The sequence below is a fragment of the Nannospalax galili genome, unplaced genomic scaffold (genome assembly GCF_000622305.1).
Source record: "Nannospalax galili isolate Female #2095 unplaced genomic scaffold, S.galili_v1.0 scaffold238, whole genome shotgun sequence".
NCBI lineage: Eukaryota > Metazoa > Chordata > Mammalia > Rodentia > Spalacidae > Nannospalax > Nannospalax galili.
In genome coordinates, this window is record NW_008341888.1 from 278,042 (window position 1) to 302,220 (window position 24,179).

Consider the following 24,179-nt stretch of genomic DNA (forward strand, 5'->3'; position numbering starts at 1 on the left):
ATTTCCATATTACACTGATACAAAGAGATGTAAACAAGACCAAAAAATGGGCATATTTCCTTATATGCTTCTGATGGCCTAAGAAAAGCTTACAGGTCCTAGATCAACACCATATATTTTACTTATTATTGTTCACTATAAACCATAAACTATCAAGTGATAAAACTTTCAAGCAAAAAAGAATGCCGGATAACACAATTTAACTTATCAATATCTTTTGTCTATTCCTCCATTCAACATACAGTTTTTTGAGTATTTTGGTATGTCTCAGGTTATGGGCTAGTTATCAAAGACACAAATATATGTAAATCGAATGTGTAATTGGAAGAGAGATACAATAAACAAATACAAATTATAAAGCATCCCAATGGAATTCAAGATGATATAATTTAAATTTATTTTCATCTTTAGACGTGGGGAATGTTTAACAATGTGATGAAAAAATGAAGGAAAAGAAAAAAAAACAGCTTGTAGAAGAACAGTTTACGCATAGGGAAGGGATACTGCAGAGACCTTTTGAACTGATTTTAATTCAGTGGAGTAGTGTAGTTGGAGGACAATGCTATATTCTACACATGAACTGACTCATTGAAAGGAAGTCAGAAAATACAATTTTGTCTCCTTTCTGGAATCAAGATGTGGTGGTTAATCTTGGGTCACCTTGATTGGATCTGAAATCAATAAAGAGATACTCCTCTGAGTCTTTGAAGTCATTTAACAGAAGGATAAACAATGGACGTGATACCCCATCCCAACCCAAGAGTCGCTAAGTGCCTTCTGGTGACAGCCTAGATATAAAGAGGTCTAAAGAAAAATAGTAGTGTTTTTGTCTACCCGTCTTTGCTCTTGCCTGATGAATGCTTCTATACTGTTGGTACCACTGCCCCATTCCTTCACTGATATTAGAATCAGCCTCTTTAGGTTTCCAAAGCAACTATAGACAAGTAGCTCTCCAGGAATCCTCTGGCATTTCAGCACCACATTGGAACTGCTGAAACATCCAACCTCATGAATGAAACACTTAGCTTTGTGGTTTTCAGTTTTTTTCCCATGTGCTGGCAACCATTGCTGAACTACCAAACCCATATCCTACAATTCAATCAAACAAATCCTTTCTGTAAGATATATTCATTCTGTCAGTTCTGTTCCTCTGGATAACCCTGACTAATACATAAGGTAAATATAAGGAGAACACTGATCACTGTAATTATTTCTCATACCTACCATTTTGATCTCCCATCTTGTAACGTTAATCTTTATCTGTTTACTTCCAGGCCACAATTACCATAGGTTTTCATCCAGCTCCTTTAGAGGGAGAGACATACTTTCACCTTCCCATTTCTTATTTCTACAATGTGAATGTAATAAGAATCGATTACAAGAAAATCGTTAGAAAAATTAAATTTAACAATGTATTTGAACAAAGCATGATTAATGGATTGGGGGACATGCAGAACTAGAGTAGGTTTACAGAACTTGCCAAGCAGTGTAGGCTGAGGGGTTGAAGAGGCTAAATGCAAAAACAAGTAAATTCCTTGATAGCCTGTAGCTAAGACATTTACATTTGCCTTCTTTGGGAACAAAGTCCCTAGGTGGAGGTGCATGGGCAGTTTATGATTGGCTAAATGTGTTACATTTGGTTATTTACATTGGGCTACAGTTTACTTATGGAGGAACCCAAGTTGGAGAACAGTCCACCAAATTAAACTTTTGAAAAAGCTTATCTAAGTTTAAACAGAGTTTCTCGCCCACGTATGAATGGAAGGTGATTTACTGAAACACGGGCAACTTATCAGTGGCTATACCACTAAATTAAAAGGGGGACTTGTGAAGAATAAGGCTTTCATCAGGACAGGAGGGATGAGAATGGTAATGAAGGAACAGAAAGTGAGAACATTTATTGTCTAAATGTATGAAGTATCAAAATAATAACTAATTAAATAAATAAATTTTTTTGTTTTAAAAAATGTCTGGCATCATCAAGGTTAGAGAAACTTCCAAGAAATATCTGTGCTATGAGACAAAGCCTGGATCATCAAACATCTCACAAACAGAAATCACAATATTTATTATAGTTTTTATGTGCAAAAAAATGTATTCCTACATAGTTTAGGCCACAGCATTATTAACAACAACTACCTAATATGTGCTTATCAGGGTAGAATTAAAGGAATAAAATAGATAATACCTGAGGGAACTTTCAGAAAACTCTACTTACCTAATGATTATAAGTAGCTATAGAGTTTACATAAATATGCCATGGATTCCAGAAAACATATAGGCTGTGCATTTACATACATGAATTCTAACACTCCATGTAAGTATTGTTTAGTTAAGAGTTTCTCTCAAAAGATAGAAATGCAGTCTAGCAACAATGGTAATTTTACATTCAACGGGGTAACGTACAAGACACACTGAGTTCAACATTTGTCTCCAACACACTTTTATAATAAATGGAAGATTCACATAAATGAAACTGAAGCACAGTATATGATTTTTTCTGAATTGAAATTGGTTCAGATTCATCAAAAGGGAGTTCTATTTTCTGGAATTTAGTGTTTGGCATCCTTACTGAAATGCATTTTAAAAATTTTTTATTAATTACCTTTTGTCAGCACATTAAACAGTTCATTTGAATACCATTATTACTGACATAAGCATCACCAGATGGAATTTAGTAATGTCTGAATTACTTTAATATAACCTCAGGAAAAAGATTCAATGTAGCAGATTATTCATGTGTTGATATTCTCTGAAGCTGAATAATAGAGGTTCATTATATTATTACTCTTGTGACGTGTTTGACTTCTTCTACAGAAGAATGTCATTCTGATAAGGATAACAATGTGACTTCAGTCCAGTATTATGTTTTTTACATTATTCCAAGACAGAGGAATACATAATATGACCACTTTATGTTCTAATTCTTTAAACTCATGGACCATCATTTTCTCAAACTTCAGTTTTAATCCTCTTATTTGATTAGCATTTAAAAAGCATGAATTCCACTGGTCTTATAAATTCTGTAAATCAAATATTCCTTGTGAACGTTTGAAAACTTGTACTATTATGACACAGAATCAAACTTTAAAGGATTTTAGACAAACAAAAAGACATTGAGGTCAGGGAGTCAGGCAGTCTTACCCATTACAGTTACCCTATTATTCTTTGAATAGGCACAGGAAAGTGAAATCAAGGCCCTGGATAAGGGTTATGCCTATAGAAGGGTCAAATGTGCAGTGGAGAGTGAAAAGAGTGACTGTGGTCAACAATAGAGGTATGTGGTCTTGGCAAAATTAAAAAGCATTTAAACTGAAGAAGTTCTGTTAAGGAAATGATCTGTTTAGTTCGAGAAAGTCGGAAAACTTAGTGTCCTCCCTCCTTTACTCAGACCACATCCTTTAAAACCTGAGGAATAAATAAGTTACCATTACTACAGCAAAGATGAAGTGAAGGCAATGAAGTTATTTCTAGGCTGGTTTCACAGGGCATAGGCAAGGTTTCCAGATAATTTGAGGGCATTTGAAGCATGAAGTGCAGGATATGTATTCATAATCTTCTTTTCTTCAGGTCTACACAACTACCCAAAATTTCTCTTTTCAATACAATTTACCCGTCAACAGTCCTACCCAGCTGTAAGCTTGTGACCAACGACTGGCCTGACAAGTGATCTTTAATTGTGAAATAGTGACACCTTTATCTTGGGAGTAACCAGAAGCTTGTCTAATTGGACTTAAGGACAGCTCAGTGGGAGGGATTTCATGCCTGGTACTGTAAACCTAGTCAAATACCTGTATCTAGAGAGGTCCTGAACCCTAGAGGAGAAAAAAAATTATTGCCATTTTCATAAACCAATATAATGTCTAACCATATTCTAAATAGTTATCCCTATACTTACAGATAAATATAGCTTTTATAACTCATCAAAGAAGTTTATATTTGAACAGGCAGAAATTATTACAGAGATCCAGAACTTGCAAAAATGCAGAGAATAAGTGACCATGATGTGCCCAGACCCATTTGGTACATCTACATTACACCTTCGACACCTAAGTCTCAGGAAACCTCATGGAAGAGGGAGTGGAAATATTGTAGCCAGAGAACCAGGACACCTGCTGCTAAATTGTGATTTTTTTTAGAAATGACAGGGAAGTTGTACCCATGAACTCACAATAATATGGTTGCTTAAACAAGGCCTGCATAATGCTACATCAGTTGATGTGACAACATTGATGGGAGAAATTTCCCAAAGGCCCCACTTCTATATGAAGTGCTACATCCAATTGATGGCTGCTAAGAGAGGGAGAATCAGTTTCCTCCAAGGATGAGCTTTCTAATAGGTTATCCAATACCAAGTGGTCATCCCTAAAGACATGTATATATGAGCAACTCTAATAGGATTCATATACATATTTAGACATATAACAATTGTATATGTGTGCATATATAATTATATTAAGGAAGAGGTCACCAAATTGAGAGTGAGGGAAAGGGCATGTGGAAGGAGTTGGATCTAGGAGAGGGAGGAATGGAAATAATGTAAATACAATGCTCGTGTATGAAATTCTCAAAAACTGAAATTATTTTATTAAAATCCTTTACTACCAGAAGGCAGAGGCATGAGAATCTCTGTGATTTTGACACCACTCTGTTCTACACAGTACGACCCTGTCTCAAACATAAAAGCAAAGACTTTGTCACACCTTAGAGATGTCTTGCTGCAACAAGTAAAATGTATAATTCAGAATAATTGGTTATTACAAAGGATATTTGAGCTTCATAAAATTCCTGAAGTAGAGAAAAGATTAGCCTGAGCATGGGGCTGAGGTAGTGCAATGGAGAGGAGATGGCTCATCTTTGTCTTTGAGAATTGAATCCACTTCTCCAGTAGTTAAAAAGGGAAAATAGTGCCTCAGGGGACCTTTGTCCATGTGTGAAAAACCACTAACAACAATCCACAAGCTTATCAGTTTGCTGAAAAAAGTGATTATGCATTGATCGCTGGAGTCTGAAATTTTTTATTTCATTTCAGAGACAATCTTTGTTATTGAAACACATATTTTAAATAAGAGCTGTAAATAAACTCCAAATGCAACATTTCACAGTATCTTGAAAGCCAAACCAAAAGGAGGCATAAAAGTAAGTTATACAGAGTTCCACTGATAAATCTTAAAGAACATGGTAGTTTGGTCTGTTGTTTGTAGGGCAAATGGCTCCTCTTCATGGAATTATTAATATAATTTGTGGCTTTGAGTGACTTTGAAAACATATAAACTATTTGAATAAAATAACAAAACAATAACCATAATAACAGTAATATGAAAAACATTTCATATAATAGAATGAATTGCTTATATTTTGAAATCAAAATTCTAAGACGTTCATTCTGGAAATTTGAGGTTATTTTTAATTATGCATTACTATAATTGAACATAGTTGTGTGCTTTGTATCTGATTTCAAAGAACTCAAAATGATAAGTGAGTGGTCTAGAGAAAAGACTTTCCAGTGATAGAGGAATCTCAGTAAAAAGCAAGTCCTTGGGAGGAGCTGAAACACTGTATCTCTCTTAAATATTGCTCTGGAATTTAAGTTCAGATTGGAAGAGAAAAGCAAAAAAAAAAAAAAATCAAGCAATACACTGGGAAAGTGATTTCCATGTTTTCAGAGGTCTTTCTTAGAATTAAGCAACCTCATAATGGTCAGAAAGGAGATGATCACTCACACATAAGCGGAAAGTCACAGCTGTAAGACACACTTTCTTCAAAATGTTTTCCCTCCAGTTCATCTGCTTGAGTGCAACCCCTACATTGAATGTTACCACTTTGTGGTACTGCCTAGTCCTAAGGTATGAAATTCAGATATTTTTCAGTAAATTGATATGAAGTTATAAAATTCATCATTAGAAACTTGTTGTGAATCAGGTGATCAGATTATGTCCTCAGAGGAATAACAGAGCAGAAGATCAAACATACTGATAAGGAAGATGGTGAATAAGGTAGATTACTAAATATAAACCCAGATGAGCAGGTCTGATAGAAGGGATGGCCTAAGCTAAAGAGCACTAAATCTACAGTTGCCTTATCCCTGAATGATGTAGATGGACTGCCTAACAAATGAACCCTCAGTCAATCCAAGAAAATTGATAATCTCCTAGAAATAGCTCCTATTTCCCTTTTAAAAAGAACATTTAAACTGAAATCAATGCTAGTAAAATTCAGTCAGTGATCTCCCAAAGTGACCTTAAGAATATAATCCATGCTTAAAAAACAGTAAACACAGATATTACAGGCAGGAGTTCTAGGAGTTCTATTACAAGTACCCACAGCTGTTTCGTAGTTCCACAAAATGATTACTTACAATCCCATTACAACACGAATTTACAATCAGGCACAAATCACTTTAAAGCAAACAGACCACACACACTTACATTTACACTTTAAAACAAAATTTAAAACTCAAAACCTGTACATTACAGTGAATAATTAAGAAATGCATACATACCTGCATATGTATATAAAAAATTATTTGCAAAATCAGCACTTCTTCAAAGAAAACTTAAAAATGTTCCAGCAATATTAGGCTTTATAATTTGTTTTTATTTCACCATTTTTCCTTCATACACGTAGTATCTTAACTATATCCCTAACACTAACTTTTCCTTAAAAATGACAAAAAACTTTTGCTTGGTTTCTGCATCCCTTTTAGATGTAAATAAGAATGTGTCTTCTCACAAACTTTAACTCAGACCTTTTATAAAATTAGAGTTTTTTGTTAAAATCATGTTTGAAGCCATTCTAATTCTATCGCATGCCTCATTTTTTCCCCTGCTTTATAGTGCCAAAGAGGTTCAGGCAAGCCTTTGTAAGGGGTTCCCAAGGCTACTGGTATGATATACTGTTCTCGAAATGTGAAAAAAATTGCTTTAAACAGTGTATTAGAGATAAGCTGTGTAAGCATCAGAATCATATAACTGAATTGGAAAAAAAAAGCAATGCAGACTTGAAAGTCTACATTAACTGAGTGTCTTCAAGCCCTATCCTGATTTGTGTAGATGCCTCGACAAGCACCACTTAGCTTGGAGTTTGAAATACAACAGGGATGATTTTAAGAGATGTACTTCACTTTGCTTCATCTCTTCAATCCGGCCTAAGCTTAGTGAGTAATTAGTGCAGTTTCCTTTCACGGGCTCGGTAAGTGCAGTGACCTGTCAGATTTCCTCAGCGTCCATTTACAAACATGATGAAAATCCCTCTACTAGGCAGATTCATACATTTCCAAATGTTTTCTTTGGAAACAGTTTAAGGGAGTCAGAACTGTGACTGTCACCTCCTTGCTTCCTTCTGAGCCTAGAGGCCATCTGTGTCATACTGGGCAGACACTAGAAAAACGACCAGTCCTGGAAATATACAATGTTGCATTTTATGCAGTCACAGAGGATTATTGCTTGTCATAAACCTGTTTGGTGTTCTTAGTTTAAACACCAAAAGCCTGATTTCAGAATTTTATTCAATGAATAGATGTAGTAGATGATGTTTCACATTGACATTAACTGAAGTAAACAGCTATTAGAATCTTCAAATCGTGAAATTTAACCATACATGGGAGAGAAAAATGACCCTATACTTATAAAATTTTGGATCATAAAGTATTGGCTATCCCACTTAAATTACGACCAAATATGCCATTGGAATGTAAAGTGTGATTAATTGTGTTACTCCAGCCCCTATGGATACAGATTCATCTGTAGTTTTTATTAAAAAAAAAAAAACCACCTCAGTGCTTCAGTGCTTAAGGTGGGCCTCAAACTTTTTTTTTTCTTTTTCTTTTTCTTTTTCTTTTCTTTCTTTTTTTTTTGGTCTTTTTGAGACAGGGTTTCCCTCTATACCCAGTTGGTCTAGAACTCACTATGTAGACCAGGCTGGCCTTGAACTCACAAAGATCCACCTGCCTCTTCCTCCATCCAGAGTGCTGGGTATTAAAGGTGTGAGTCAGCACATCATGCTAGCTTTTCTTTTTCTTGGTGTGAATTAGGTTCACAGATAAAGCTGATGACGCCAGCTGAGAGCATATGCACAGTGAATGTCACTAAAATTTTGTCATTTATGTCTTAATGACTCAATGACACACAACTACATGGACATGTCAACATCAGTGATAGGAGAATATAATGCTCCAAATAGGCCCTTCACAAACATATGCATTCTTCATATACGTAATACAAAAGAAACTGAAAAATTGGGAATATTTCCTGTGAGTATGTCCCTGCTGCTTCAGTATTGAAAATGGATTCTATTGCAGGTCACATTCAGTTTGTTTTTTATTTAACATAGTTCAGTTGTCATGGTAGAAGTGGTATGGTTATTCACAAATGATTTTGTATGGAGTTGGATGCTGTCATGCAAATCTTGTCTTGAAAGACGTCTTCTGAACTCATTAGTGGTGAAATAATATATGACTGGGTCAAGGCAGGAATTCAGGCTAGCAAGACACAGAGCCACAGAATGAAATATTAAAATCACTCTTCTGGCTAGGCAGCTTTTAATTTCATTGGACTTGACCAGGAAATCCAAAGGAAAACTGAAGTGATAAGGTGCAAAGCAAATTAGAAATACCCCTGCACATGTTAGAATCATCTTCAGGGCTTTCTTTTTCTCTCCGAGATCTTGAGAAATGGGGTATTTGTCTTGTAATGATAAAACTGTCTTCCAGGTACAGTATAGGACAATCAGAAGAGGAGTAACAAACCCAATCAACTCTCCAACAGTCATCATGACAATAGACTGGGACAGATTGACATTCCTGATAGGAAGATCCACAAAACACTTGGTTCTGTTGCCTGGGGTATCGTCATTGGTTCTGAGGAGAGGAAAGAGCAGGCAGGCAAGGCAGATGATCAGCCAGCCAACAATGCTGATGTACAAGTCATATTTCTGTTTGCAGTCGTTGAAACGAAATGGGTACATGAGAAACCAAAATCTTCGCACACTGATGCAGACCAAGAAGTAGATGCTTGCATACATGTTAACATATTTCAGGTAGAAACAGAACATGCAGAGCCCAGGACCAAATGGCCAGTCATGGTTCAAGTAGTAAAAGATCCTTAGTGGCAGGGAAAGAACTTGCAACAGGTCAGCAATAGCTAAATTTATCATAAATATCACAGCACGTTTGGTTTCTTTCATATAACCATAAAATACCCACAAGGCTAATATGTTCCCTATGAGGCCTGGCACAAGAATGACAGTGTATGTCACTGCATAAATAAAATACCGAAAATCTGTATTGTCTCCATCTGTCCTGTTACATGTGTAATTAACAATCATGATTATTTCTAGAGAAACCCCCTTTGCCTAATGATCATTCAAAAATCTAAATCCATAATTAATTATTATTTATTCCACCAGATGAATGCTCAATCAGTCATAGAGACAGAGTGTAAAATTATTTTTTATCACATTTGTTATCTTCTGCATATGATTTTTGGACTTTTTAAAGAACTGGCTGTAGATTTGCCTTAGATTTGTCAATAATAACCACATGAATATCCAGTGTAGAAGCACAGATGAAAAGTTATCATGATTGTCTTCTCTTGTTTATTCTATTGTAATGACTTCTGGGGCATCATGACAGTTGGAATCTCTCCCATTCAGATAAGGACTATGTCATATATTAGCTCCTCAAATTCTCAGAGGATAATCATCTCTTTACAGGTATTTGGCAGTGTATTTCTTTTCTTTTTCTGGCTTGTACAGAAAACAAATTGTTTTACTGTACAGTAGATCTGTCACTTTTCCAGGGTGACTTACTTTGATGGATCATTTTTTTTCTGGTACTTTTTCAGATATGTGCCGAAAGTGAAGAAGTGAAAATAAAGGCAGAGCTGCAAGTAAAAGAAAATAAGCTGATTATATCTGGCATATTCTGTAAATGAGAAAACACTGTGTATAATGGCCATGTCATGTCCAGAAGACAATATTTCACGAAACTCCTCCCCATCCTCTCGATCTTATATTATTTCTGCCCCCTCTTCCATGATATCCCCCTGAACTTCATGAGGGGTGGGTCATGATGCTACAGGACTGAGTACTCACACTTATTCTCAGCACTTTGACCACTTATGATTCTTTGTCTTTATCTCAACCTACTGCACAAAGAAGCTTCTCTGGCCATGACTGAGAAGAGCACAGATCTACTGGATAATATTTACTGGATAAATATTTAGAAGGCAGTCTGACAACAAGATCATTTAACAAAACAAGAGTAGATTTCCCCTAAAGCTATTGACTTGCCCAGCCAATGACTTTTAACAAGGTTTATATTACAGGTATGAATCCCCGCCCCCATCCCTATGGAGCATATCTCAAATCCAATCAGGAAGCATTTGCTTAACCCAATAATCATCATACCACTTACTGTACCAATAGACACATCTTGCTTTGCAGGGCAGTATTGTAATATGCATGGTCTACTTCTAGAGAAGAAAATTGATGTCTTTTCTCCCCCAGAGGCAGCCATAGATAGCACCTTTTGACATTGTGAAACCTATTGCAGCCTGAAGGAAGCTACCCATTCAGTTCAAGATTGTTTTCTTTATGTCCTGCAACTAAAGTTGTCTTCAGAAATAGGGTCTTACCATCTAGCTATGGTGGGTAACTGAGAGCAATGGCAACAACTTGTGTTGTTTTGGTAGCCTCTGCCAACTCCCTGACCACTAACTTCTGACCATGCAGAAGTATCCTAGGCCTATCACTGTTTTTTTTTTCAACTCATGGAACTCACACTATCTGTCATAATCTGCACAAGAACTACACCAAAATCAATTCAATAAAAATACCAGCTTGAATGGAAGAGGGGCTCACAAGGCCTTGCCCCTAATTGAGGATTTATTGCCCATTTATGGATACTGGGGGTAGGAAGAATCATTTTTCTTTGGAAGTATGGCCACTGGAAGGTTGCCCATGCTCCTGTGGATGGACGCACACCCATGCATAAATAGGTAGCACGAATTGGGTTCAGTGGGTTATGTTTTTTAAAAAAAGAGAACATAAATTTCAGAGGGGAGATTATTGAGAGGCCTGAAGGAGTTGAGTTGGGGAAGTGGGGTTGGATATTATCAAACTAAATTTTATACATGTAAAATAACAAAAATAAACCCTATATATTAAAATGTGAATAGAAAATATGAATAGAAAGTTTTGATGTGGATGAGGTTAGTATGCTACAAGTTCTTGAAAACACAAGAAATTACAACTAAAAAGAACTTGAGAAATAATATGGTCCTCTGTTCCCCAAAAGGTATGAGCTCATATCATATGGAAGCTTGTTAGAAATTCAGAAGAGTCTCAGCACCATCAGCTCCTCTTCCAGGACCTGAAGAATCGAAACCTGCATTTTCGGGCTGGAGAGATGGCCCAGCAGTTAAGAACACTGGCTGTTTTTGCAGAAGAACCGGGTTTGAATCCCAACACCTACATGGCAGTTAACAACTGTCCATAACTCCAGTCCCATGGGATCCGACAGCCTCTTCTGTCCTCCGCAGGCATTTCACAACATGGGTGCACTTACCTACATGCAGGCAATACACGAATACACATAAAATAAAAACAATAAATAAAAATATATTTTAAAATCCTGGATTTTAACAACTTTCCCTGGTTGAATTTTGGAATCTCTCCGCAGGCTTCACAACATGGGTGCACTTACCTACATGCAGGCAATACACGAATACACATAAAATAAAAACAATAAATAAAAATATATTTTAAAATCCTGGATTTTAACAACTTTCCCTGGTTGAATTTTGGAATCTCTCATCTAGACTACTGTTTCACAAACTTCACAGATCTTCAGATTCATCTGAGGAAAACTTTAAAAAAAATTTTAATACAAGGTTTCTAGGTGTTTCTTCCAGAGATTCTGGTTCACTATGTTTTATATAAGGCCAGAAATTTGTATTTTTTAAAAGCTTCCCATATGCTTCCAATATAGTCAGCACAGCATTTGTCTTTGAAGCGTCATTTGGGGGCCACTGATTTGATCCAAATCCTTCCCAGATGTCTGAAAATAAATGGGCATCCAGCCTCTCTTTAAATACTTCCATTTACATGGGCCATTTAGTCACCTGTTAATTATCCAAGACAACAGACCATAGCTTCAGAACAGAGACTCAAATCCCCAAAAGCTGACTCAGCTGGGTCCATGACTCTTGTTCTGAGGTAAACAAATTTTAGCTTAGGGACTTGGATAGTTGCCTCAAGGCTGCTAAAATCTAGAAGGATTTAATTGACTTTAAAGATATGTGGGAAGAACAAAATTGAATGAGAATTATGAAATATCCTGCTTTAGATTATCAAATCCATGTGGCTTGAAGTGTGCATGATCCAGCCCTTGAAGAGATTATTATTGTTATTTTGCCTGGTAAATAAATCGCCTGGTAAGTAAAATATCACATTTTGCTCAAAGATGTGCTGTTTACTTTATTTAAAAGGCTTGATAAGTAACATTAATTATTCATTCAGTTTGAAGAGGTTAAATATTCAAGATTTCTTAAGAAAGGAAGATGTAGAAACCTCACATTACAACAGTTAAGCACAAATGTAAAGGATAACATGGATATTAAAAAACATGAATAATAAAATTGTCCAGTTCTGAAACTAAACTGTATCTTTGAAATATTTTCATATATAGTGATTTTGATTAGGTGACAGAAAAGAGGTGTGTGAAAAGGTGCTAACATCACTGGTAACAAGAAAAATGCAAATCATAGATCACTGGTGAAATATCACTTTCTACCAGAATGCCTTTTATAAAAAAGACAAAAGAAAGCGAGTGCTGGTGAGGATACGAAGAAAAAGAATCCTGACATATTTTTGTGAACATAAAGCGATGCAGTCACAATGTAAGACAGCATTACGCTTCCTCAATAAAGCTATAAATTAGAGCTATCACATGATCTAGCAGTCTCATTGTGTGTATGTAGCCAAAAGAAATGAAATTGGTGTTGAAGAAACAACTTTATTTCCACATTCATTTCAATATTTTTCCCAATAGACAAGATAGGGCACAAGCTACATAGCAATCAACAAAGGAATATATAAAGTAATTTCTGTTTATGCAAACAATTTAATACTATTCAGCCTCTGAAAATAGTGGAATTCTGTCATTTTCAACAAAACTGCTCAACCTGGAGGACACTATGTTAAGCAAAATATGAAGTTAGGTGTAGATGACGTAGTACATAATCTCACACTCATATGGAACCTATGCCTGTCCCATAGAACCAGGATCTAGAACAGTGATTGCCAGGGGCTCAGGGTGCAGTAAGGAATGCAGATATATAGGTCAAAAGGTATATGACTTCATATATGAAATGAATATACATTGGAAAACTGGTATAAAGCATAGCGATTACAAGTTTAAAATACTGTATCTTATGTGAAATTTGATAAGGGAAAATATTTCAAATTTCCTCACCATTCATCCCCAACCCCAAACTACACACACACACACACACACACACACACACACACACACACGCACAGTCAAAGTTGTCTTTATGAAAACCTTTCCTTGATTTTTCTATTTAACATTATGTTTTTCTTCTAGGACTCCCCAATTCGATATTCTCTCTCTCTCTCTCCCTCCCCTCTCCCCCCTCATGTATGTGTGTTTGTGTGCAATATATATGTATATATAATTCTGTGTATATTATATGTTAACTATCAACAGCATTGCATGCACTTTTTAATTTTATTTACACTTTTCCCTCCTATAATGTAAAGTCCATGATTAAAATATTCTTGTGTATTTCATTTACATATCACATACAAAAACCAAGGACTTTATTTTCTTAATATATTGATTATTTTTATTTTATGTGTATGAGTGTATTGCCTGCATGTATGAGAGTGCATCCGTGTCGTGCAATGCCACGGAGGTCAGAAGAGAGCATCAGATTCCCCTGGAACTGGAGTTAAGAATGGTTCATAGCCACCATGAGGGTGCTGGGAATCGAACCCAGGTCCTCTACAAGAGCAGTCAGTACTCTTAACTGCTGAGCCATCTCTCCAGCCCCAAGAACCAAGGACTTTAAAAGACAGTGCACATGTTAGAAATTTGCTGAATGAAGCAATTTTAATGTGTAGTATTTTTCATATAATTGACCATAAAATTCATCATCTTCCAAACAAAAGCCACTGTCTCTCCAATTCAAATGATATTTTACTATAGATTTCCTTAGTGTTATGGATTTCACTCAAATTTTCCCAGGTATCCTGACTCCAAGTTTTGGAGGCATTAATTTTTTTCTTACTTACTATCCACAATTGAACGTTATCCTAAGAAGGAGACACCATACCCTTGCAGTAATAATATATGCTTAAAAATCAGAAATATCTGGTTTAAGTAAGACTTGTTCCTTTTGGTTGATAACTATAAATCCTAGAGGACATCATTAAACCACCTTGGCCCTTAATTTTTTCCTTTAAAAAGAAAGGATAATCAGGGTGCTATGTAGAATCAGCATGAGAATTTTCTCTGCAAATATACGTAACATAGTTAACAAATTGCAAGGTATGCAGTAAATGCTCAAGAAACATTAGTTATTATAACTGATTTCCTGAAAGGGAATTTTTTGTTAATCATCCAATTTTTAAATTTGCATTTACTATCCTAGTTTAGGCCTTTAGTATTTCATTTTCTTCTACACTTCTCTACTCATTCTGCATAAGGTTTTCATTAGTTTTTTTTTTTTTTTTTCTAAAATGGGCTCTTTAAAGCCATGTGTTTCCTGGAAATCATGGGATACATAGTATGGTACTCAGTAGTTTCCCTAATATGTATGTATCTTTTTAAAAAATGATATTTTTATTCTTTGAGAATTTCATACAATGTACTTTGATTGTATACAATACCCTTCCACCCATTCTTATCAGATTCACCCCCACCTCCCATCCTCGAAATTTGTGCCCTCCTATTTTTTAAAATAATCCACCAAGTCTAATTTGTGCTGCCCATATACTCAATAGTTTAGGACCATCCAGTGGATTATGGTCAATCTGCCAAGGACCAAATCCTTAAAGAAAACTAACTCTCCCTCTCCCAGCTACTATCAATTGCCCAAGCTACTCAGGCTTGAGAGGTGAGGGTGTGATATAAGTGTCCCATTTAGGGATGAGCACCCCACAGTATCTTTTTCTCAACAGGCTGACCAATTGTGGTCTCTGTATTAATTGCCATTTACCAAAATGACTATTATTTTTCTAACTGGACATTTTATTAAAATGACTTCCAATGACTTATTATTACCTTAGATTAGTGCATCTCTTGATTCTCATCATAGAAATTATGTACCTTTATTAAAGTTTCACCTCCTGCTGTTCTACAAAAGGAGGGACCAGCACTCCATCCCAACAAAACTCTCATACTCTTCAGATCATGTTTTTATTTTTACATATAAAGCAGTTGATAATAATGCTGCTTAGCCTGGAACAGCTTTTTTGATCTATTAACCCCACTACTTTTTAAAGGCTTTTTTCAAGTTTCCCTTCTTCATGAAACATTCTGTGGTTAACAGAAAACTGTTATGTTAGCCCCTTTCTTTGAACTTTGTTTGTAGCTTTCTAAAAGTACCTAACTTCCTCTTCCTTTTGTTATTTATGTGTATATATTATTTATGTTATTGTTCTTCTGCCCATTACACCCCACTCCAACTATTCTGGAAACTTCTTGAAGCTAAGGGTTAGATCTTATGTTCCTTTGAATCTCCTAAAATCTCCTGGCTTCTAAGAACCTGGTTTGGTATATTTTTAAGATATTTACTCATCAAGTACTTATTCAGCATTTGCAGTTTGCCAGGTACCATATTTGGTACTGGGAATACAGACAATGTAAAAAAGTGCCTGGCCCCTGTCTTCTTGAACCTTAAAATCTAGTGGAAGAGAATAAAAATCACCATATGTTCTCAAAAAATGTGATCACAGCTAATGCAAGCACATAGGTGTACATTATTTGTATAAAATAATATGTTTGATTATGATATATTTTCATAAAAACGTATTTGATGAATTTTACCTATGTTTCAAGACTATGTTCAATCTATATTATATTTTTGTTTACTTATCTAGGTAAAACCAGCTCCAAATGAATCTCAGGGAGAGCTTTGTATATCATTTTGGTGAGACTCAAGCTATTATTACCTAAGAATGCATTAGCTCCTCATACCTTAACCCTCTTCTCCCCATAAATATGTGTATCTATTTTTTAATATTGCAAATAAAATGACCTAATTACACATTGTAGTCGGTGAGCCGTAATAGTGACAAAATAAAAAAAAAAAATTTGAGGTGTGGAGTTTTACCAAGAAAACATCTGATCCCAACTTATAAGCAATCTCTTATTCAAAAGCCAGTTTTAGTTTAGAGTTCTGGTTAGGTCCATTCTAAGTACCCAAGATAATAGACTCTCACAAGTAACTGCAAACATTGTGGGACTGAATAGGTGTGTGCACATGTACAGGAGGAAATTGTAACTTTATGATACATGAGTGATCACAAGCGTTCAAGAGAAGAGCGCAAAACAACCTTACTGGTTCTGATCAGCACGCATGGCAAATCTCAAGCCCATTTGATTTCTGGAGCTCTTCAAAGTCAAATAACTTACAGTTTTTGTGGGGAACCTGTCCAGTACTGCATATAGTTAAAGAAATGAGTACATGGCGACAAGCAAATACTGTGGAACATGTTGGCCTAGTTAATTCTCCTAGGGAATTCACTAGTTCTGGACTACTGAGTGGTCCATTAGATTTCTTTAAAGAAAGGTATTCTACCTGGACACAACTTTCAATTAGCTTCAACGCCTTCTATGAGATTCCTATAGCTCAACTTCATAAAAGGAATAAAGACGCATATGGGTAAACAAAGCGGTTACTGGGAGCACTGTCATTCCTTCACTGAGCTAAGTCTAAATACCTCTGTTGAGATTTGAACACTTTCTGCTTCAGCAGTGTCTCTTGTTCCTCTTCTATAGAAGTACGCCGAATTTCTTGGGGACAGCAAGAAATTTGTCACTCAGCTGCACATCAACAGTGAATGAAGTTCATTAACATTGCCAGTCTGTTAGGTATACTAGTCAGCAATTACTATGTATTTTTGGAGAGCTGTACTGGGGATGGATGACCCTAAAGGCTTGACAAGCTTCTATTGAGCACTAACACTTTAGCCAGTATTCATATCCCTTGCACCATCCAAAAACAGTTCGACTGCTTGTTCTTCCGCACTTTCCCATTGTCTTGCTCTTAGCTATCTGATTTACAGGAGTCTATTTTTATTATTTTCCTATTTCTTCGGTCAAGTCTCTCAAAATCTAATTCCTAGGATAACTATGGGGCTTGATAAAAGTATACATTCCTGAATAAACTGAATCATAATTGCCGAAAGTTTGAGTCAAGGTATCTATATTTTAATATGTTCAATGTACACTCAAACCTAAGAATGTCCCTTGCGTGATCTGAAGCCAAGCTAGAGTCCTTAGCTGGGTCCTTGAGCATCCTTCACTTAAAGTGTTCAATCTACCCCACCTACATCTATTCAAATGCTACCTGTTCTTCAAGGCCACTATCAACCAATCCTACCTTCCCTCATTATTCTCCTCCTAGTTGTGACCATAGTCACCTGTGAACTCCCGTAGAATTTTATTATATTTCAAAAACACTCCTTAATCTTTTCCATGAAATTGCAAGCTTTTGGTCAGCACACAGTATTTTAGCTACATTTGTGCCCTTCATCTCTAAAATGCCCATATATTTTTTATGTAGCTGAAAAACAGGTTCAGTTAAGTTTACTGAGAATCTAGACCAAACAATAACATAGTAGGAAGATTCCTTTATGTCTCCTATATATGGTGATCATTTGTAAACAATTTGACTAGAACTCCATTCGTTAACATTTGATTAACCTGGAATTCATACAGTAATTCAAACATATTTTTAATCAATGCAAGATTAACACGCTAGTAAAAGTATTAATGTTTTTTGATAGGTACTATAAAACACTAAGATAACTTAAAATTACATGTAGCAAAAGTCTGGATATCAGTGTCTCATGATTTATCACTCTGTGTTTTTCCCAACTCTTTTTTAGAAAGCAAGCTACTATTTTACAAAGTTCCATTTCAGACATTAATTTTTGAATATTTTTACTTTGTAGAAGTGATGAGGCGATCACAAGTCATGTTACAGTGGGAAAACTGTGTGCATTTCCTGTTCTTGGTGCTGACATGGCTGTGGGGATTTTCCTCAGCTTTTCTGAATGTTCACCTTGTGTCTCAGACCAGACATGAGCCTTTGGACAAGAAGGGGGATTTTTTTAAGGAAAGTTATGAGCTTCCAAGCTTACATAAAATAAACTAAGGTCCAAGATAATCAGATCCTTCTGGCTCTTTTCACTTTTTTGCAGTCCTTCTCAAAATTTTCTCTTTGAGTGTGAGCCCTAGCCACTGCTTCACAGGATTAATAGCCTGTGAAAGTGGAGGAATAAACCAACCTCATGGGGTCTGGTAGAAAGAGCAAGGGTGGAATGGAAAATAAAACCGGTCCCCAGGGCCTCACCCGAGGACTGGCCATGATTTCTGTGTAGGTGGCTACCTACGTGGTGTGATTTTTAAAAGACCAAAAAGCCTTCCTTTAATAAAAGACGAAAAAAAATATTTCCTACTTGTTGACTGGGGCCTTTTCTTAAGGATAAGACATCTGCCCTATGGAAAGCATTTATACTGGGAATGCCAGGCTCCCATCTTAGAGAGATGGGCCCACGAACTTAAATTTGCCAACTTTTTCCAGGGAATGTCACGCCTTCCATCCTTCCACATATTCACAATTTCTGAAGGATATGCAATAGCTCCAAAAGCTCTTACAGCCTTTGTTTTTCAGCTCATTTATTGTATCAGCTTGTTTGTAGTCTTTGGGCTTAGTACCTTTTTTCCTCCATAGTTACTTTTGTTTTATTTCTATTTAGGGGCCATTTTTTCTACATTATTTTATCCAAAATCTACAGCATTTTATTTTAACGAGCATAGGATAATACAGAAGTCTTTGTACAGACACTAAAGTCTTCATCCACTTCAGAACATATTTGTGGAAAATTGTTTAAAGTTTAAGATTTTAGATATTAAATACAACAATAAAATATTTACTTTACAGTAATTACACTAAAATTTTTACATTGAAAAAATATATCCCAAGAGCAAGGCAATTAATCTACAATATGAAGATCTCATCCATGTATTTTGTTTTATTTTTTTATTTGATTTAATGTTTTGTTATTTTATTTTTATTTCATGTGTATGAGTGTATTGCCGGCTTGTGTGTAAGGGCACCTATGTCGTGCAGTGAGTGACCGAGGAGATCAGAAGAAGGCGTCAGATAGCTTTTAACTGGAGTTATGGATGGCTGTTAGTCGTCATGTAGGTGCTGAGACTCGAACCCGGGTCCTCTGCAAGAGCGGTCAAAGTTTTTCACTCCTGAGCCATCTCCCCAACCCATTCAGTGTATTTTAAACAACAGATAATAATCTTGTACATATGTTACACTTGGGGAAATAAAGGAGGAATGTATACAACATTTTACACTGTTATTTTAAATGACTACCAGCTTCCCCCCTAGTGACATGACTTTGTCTTTGCTAGACTGGACACGATTTTCTGAACCTCATACTACAAGTGAAGAGAATCCTAATTGTTTACTTCTTAATCTTTTACCATGTTTTCTATGATTTTAGTGTAGATGTTTCCTACCAACTAAACAAGACTCCAGACAGAGTTACTTCAGAAATTAAGTCTCCAATCTTTTGGAACATTGTACCCTGCTCATGCCAGGAACTAGCACTGTGGGCCTACACTCCTCTGGAAACAGCCTTTTGTTACTAATCTTTGATCAAATATTTGATACTAATAATTTTACTATTTTTTTAATCAGTTCTTGGTTCTCAGAGTCATCTTTTTGGCTCCTGCCACTAGAGTGACATTAAAGATAGAGATGGGAAGTTGAATATGGTTGTACATGCCTATGGCCCCAGCATTCAGGAGGTAGAGACAGAAGGATTGTGAATTTGAAAACAGCCTCAGGTACATAGAGAGACAATGTCACAAAAAAACATCAAAGGTGAACAGACTCCCTGCCTGATCTTCCATCAGTAATATCAACTTTATGTTGGGTACATGGCCCTTGGCTTAGGTAGAAGCAGAGGGTGGTAAATCATTGCTAGTGTATCTCCTGACAACATTTTTCATTTATAAACTGCCAAAATGAAAAAAAAATGTGAGACAGAAGCCACCCTGGTCTACATAGTGACTTCCAGGCAGGCTGGAACTTAAGGAGACCCTGTCAAAAATTAAAAAAAAAAAAAAGATTAAGAAAAGCCATCATGGCTGTAACATGTTAGAGTGGCCCTGAAGCTAGCGCCAAAGGAGATTCAGAAGGTGGACAAAGTCTCAAATTAACTTCAAAACTTTTGTTCCAAATGTGTTGTGACTACTTTCCAAGCATCCAGATAGTGATAAACTCACTTGGATACCTTCCTACCTTAAGCTTGGAATAAATATGTCTAGATGTGAAACCTCAACTACCAAATAATACTGTAGATCCTCATCAGAAATTTTCCTAATTCATATGAGAAAGCATCAGACAGATAATTCATTTAAGGGAGGTGATGAAAATTGTGTCAGATGAGTTCCTTTCAAATGACTACCTCTTTTCCCACAATTAGTTTTCTCTCTGCTAGGGCAGGGAAGAAGTTTCCTAAAGGATCACAGATGTCATTCCCAATTCCGGCCTTGGGATTGGGCCAGGTCTTGGAATTTACAATGACAATATTTGAGTGGAATTTGACATACTTTTGTACATTGAATAATGTCCTGTTGCTAATTTTTTTCATAAAGTGGCATTATTTTCACCATTTGTAGCTTTGGTAAATGCTTATTTCAGTGGAGTGAATGCAGCACAACTTGACACTGGCATCTAAGGTGAGAGTATGCCCATGCAAGATTATATGCTACTATTGTTTGGCTTTTAAAATAAATATACCATAACTTCTTTTCTCAGCATAATTTGAATTTAAAAGTATTTAAGGACCTGGGAAAATATCCTCTTCCCAACTTTTTGCAGATGTTTTTACAGAAAGAATAAGTGCTTCTAACTCAGGCTGGCTCAAAAAAAAAAAGAGGCCCCCTCTACCTAAAGTTAATATCCAGAAAATAATCAGTTCCCACTGGCAAATGTAAATGTTTTATACCTTTCTAGCATACCATAAGGAGCACACAGCATTATCTCAGATGCATGAGTAAATATTCATATTTTATCTCTGTTTACCACAAAACATGAGCAATAGCCCTACTTCCTTTTTATTTTTCTAAATAACATTACTTTCTTATTTTAGATTGACATATTTCTACAGTTGTTTTTTATCAGATTTGATTAAATATCTCCTGTAATTGTGTAAAACCATTCATATGCTTATACTCAAAGTCCTAAAAATATATTGAAAAAGCTGTCTTCTTTTTTGAGTCTGATTTCTTATTGTACCCCTCTAATTTTCCTAGGCTTATACCATGCAAGTTTAGCCCAGCACGTAGAATATTGGTATACATATCTCTGTCTTTAAATTTAGCTCAAATGCTGACTTACTTATTTTAATTTGTTCCATAGGTTAGTCATTTAAGTATATTTCACCATCTATTCAGATTGCCTAGCTAGACTCCTAGACATCACCAGCAAGCTTAAAGAATTAATTTGGATTAGGATGAGTTAATATATAATTTAGGCATTGGCTTTCCATTTATTAATTTCTACTTCTCCTCCCTTAAATATGTGTTGTGAGCAGATAAATAAAGAAGAGATTATTAAATTAAAATAAGTGATACTAAAACATTTTTCAGTGAATGTCATTATTTGTAATATTTGGTCAGTTCTTATGCCTAGTTCATTAGTATGAAAACTATGTGACCAGTCAGATTTTGAGACTCATTAAATTTTAGAACTATTTTCTTTGTAACATTGACACCTAACCAATGCCAAAAAACATGAATTCATATATCACCATAGCACTTAACAATTTTAATATATGTTAAGGGAGAAGATATTGGACCCATAGCTCTTAGAGAGTTTGGGGTCCCATTGTCTTACTAAATCTGAGGAGTCTGGTTATCTTTATTTTATAATGACCAGTAGCCACCAGTAGCCAGATAATCCCATTATTTGCTTTTTAACTAATCCCTGATTCGCTAATCTATTTATGTATCTTTCTATTCATCATTTAGATAAGCATTCACAGATGGGGTTAGGGGAAAGTTAAAACAAAACAGGTAACAATTCTATGAATAAATTTATTTAAAACTGAGACACTTCTTGTCTTCATTCTTCTTAGCACTGGAAAGATCACTAATATCATTAGTAGCAATTTGGATTAACTTTAGAAATATATAAATTTAGCCAGGTGTGGTGGCACACGCCTTTGATCCCAGGACTTGAGAGGCTGAGGCCAGCGGATCTCTATGAGTTCAAGGCCAGCCTGGTCTACATAATGAGTTCTAGGACAGCTGAGGCTACAGGGAAACCCTGTTTCAAAAAGACCAAATATATATGCATATATATGCATATTATATATGTATTTATATATAAAGTTTATCTTCTCTCTGTCACTAGGTTCATCTGATTCTCCCTTCCAAATTGCTTTAAATTACTTTGTCTTCATCCTAGCTCTGTGTGCCTGACTTTTTTGACTCTCAAAGCACCTTTAAGTTAAACCAATGATATATTCTACATATCATACCAACATATACATCTCACTGAGAAATATACTCCAGTTGAGATTATAAGTAGCAGTCTCCATTTGAAACCTCCACCTCTAGGAAACATCACTCAAGAAACAGAATCCTCTATACACAGACACACAGAGACACACAACCCCATGTATTCCATCAATGACTTGAAATTTGAAAAACACTGAATTCTCCAGAGTGAGAATGTTTTCTTTAATAAATGATCACAAAGCAAGAATTTGAATGAATTTATGTCTCCAAAATTGTCACTATGAAAGGCTATGCTGATTATACACTTAATTCTCAGTACTTTTTTAATTCTTTAAAATTATACTCAAAGCTGGTCTCTCATTTTTTTTCAACACTCTAAAACGGTTTTCTGTGATTTAAAAAAATTTAAGTGTAGCTAAGTGATTTGGAAGATAAAAGCCATTTGCTCTCCGGTGTGAAAAATGAAGTTGGATATCAAGTAGAAAATATATAAGCACAATTTCAAAGAAAAAAATATGAGACTATTTGGTGCAGTATCAATTTGACCAGCAGGAAACTTTGAAAAGTGATCATTTAAAGGTTACATTTATTAAAAAACATAAAATGTCAATTTGCCAAAGTGTAGGGGAGAAAAGATTTCAGAGTACGTGCCCCTGAATAGGACTGCTATATTAAACATCTCCCATGCAGGACTCAGGGACCATTGCCGAAGACGGGGGACAAAAGAGTGTAAGAGCCAAGGGTGATGCATGACCACAAGGAAACAGAGTCTTCTAGGCTTCTGGGAACTTCCTAATATGAACTAACAGCAATGGTGATAGTATACACGTTCCCATGCAAACTCAGACAAAAACCAGCATAGAATTGGGGAAAAGGGCCGGAAGCCCCATACTTAGCCAAGGAACTACTGGCAAACTGATGGCTGCTGGGTGAGGGAGCATTGATCTTCTTTAAGGGAGTGATGCTAGACAGGCTGAAGAGGGTCCAGTAGTCAAAATATTTAAGAAACAATGAACATCATACATTTTCAGTAAAGGCATGTGTTCTTGAGCTGTTCTCCTGAGCTCAAACACTGGCTCTATTCTTGCTAGCTCTGTGACTTTGGGTAAATTATTTTAAAATGCCTGTGTCTCAATTTGTCTCATAAGTGACATGATACAGCAACTTCATGAGTTTTTAATGAGTTAATATTTCTGAGGTTCAATATTTATTAATATATTAAATAAGATGAACAAATTCTTAGCACTCTAAGCAGTGTAAAACAAATGTTTGCATACATAACTGCTGGCAACAAAGACAAAATTCTGGCTAATATCTCAAAGACTAAATAACAAGCAATTTATAGTGGCGATTTTACATATTTATCTTTTAAGAGTTT

The 24,179-nt window shown here is 35.7% G+C and overlaps 1 protein-coding gene and 1 long non-coding RNA gene across 2 annotated transcripts in view; both read right to left on the bottom strand.

Moving 5' to 3' along the window:
* Positions 1-422: 422 nt before the first annotated feature.
* Positions 423-24,179, bottom strand: part of LOC108491058 — a 36,491-nt gene continuing 12,734 nt past the window's right edge. The window contains exons 3-5 of the long non-coding RNA XR_001872547.1: positions 9,808-9,881; positions 1,225-1,348; positions 423-671 (exon numbers count right to left, since the gene is read on the bottom strand). This is a non-coding gene — a long non-coding RNA (uncharacterized LOC108491058). The remainder of the gene's footprint in view (positions 672-1,224; positions 1,349-9,807; positions 9,882-24,179) is intronic.
* On the bottom strand, positions 8,136-9,351 carry Gpr174 (G protein-coupled receptor 174). Its single transcript, XM_008837651.1, has one exon. It carries the CDS (start codon positions 9,322-9,324, stop codon positions 8,323-8,325), a length of 1,002 nt encoding a protein of 333 aa, XP_008835873.1. The 5' UTR covers positions 9,325-9,351; the 3' UTR covers positions 8,136-8,322.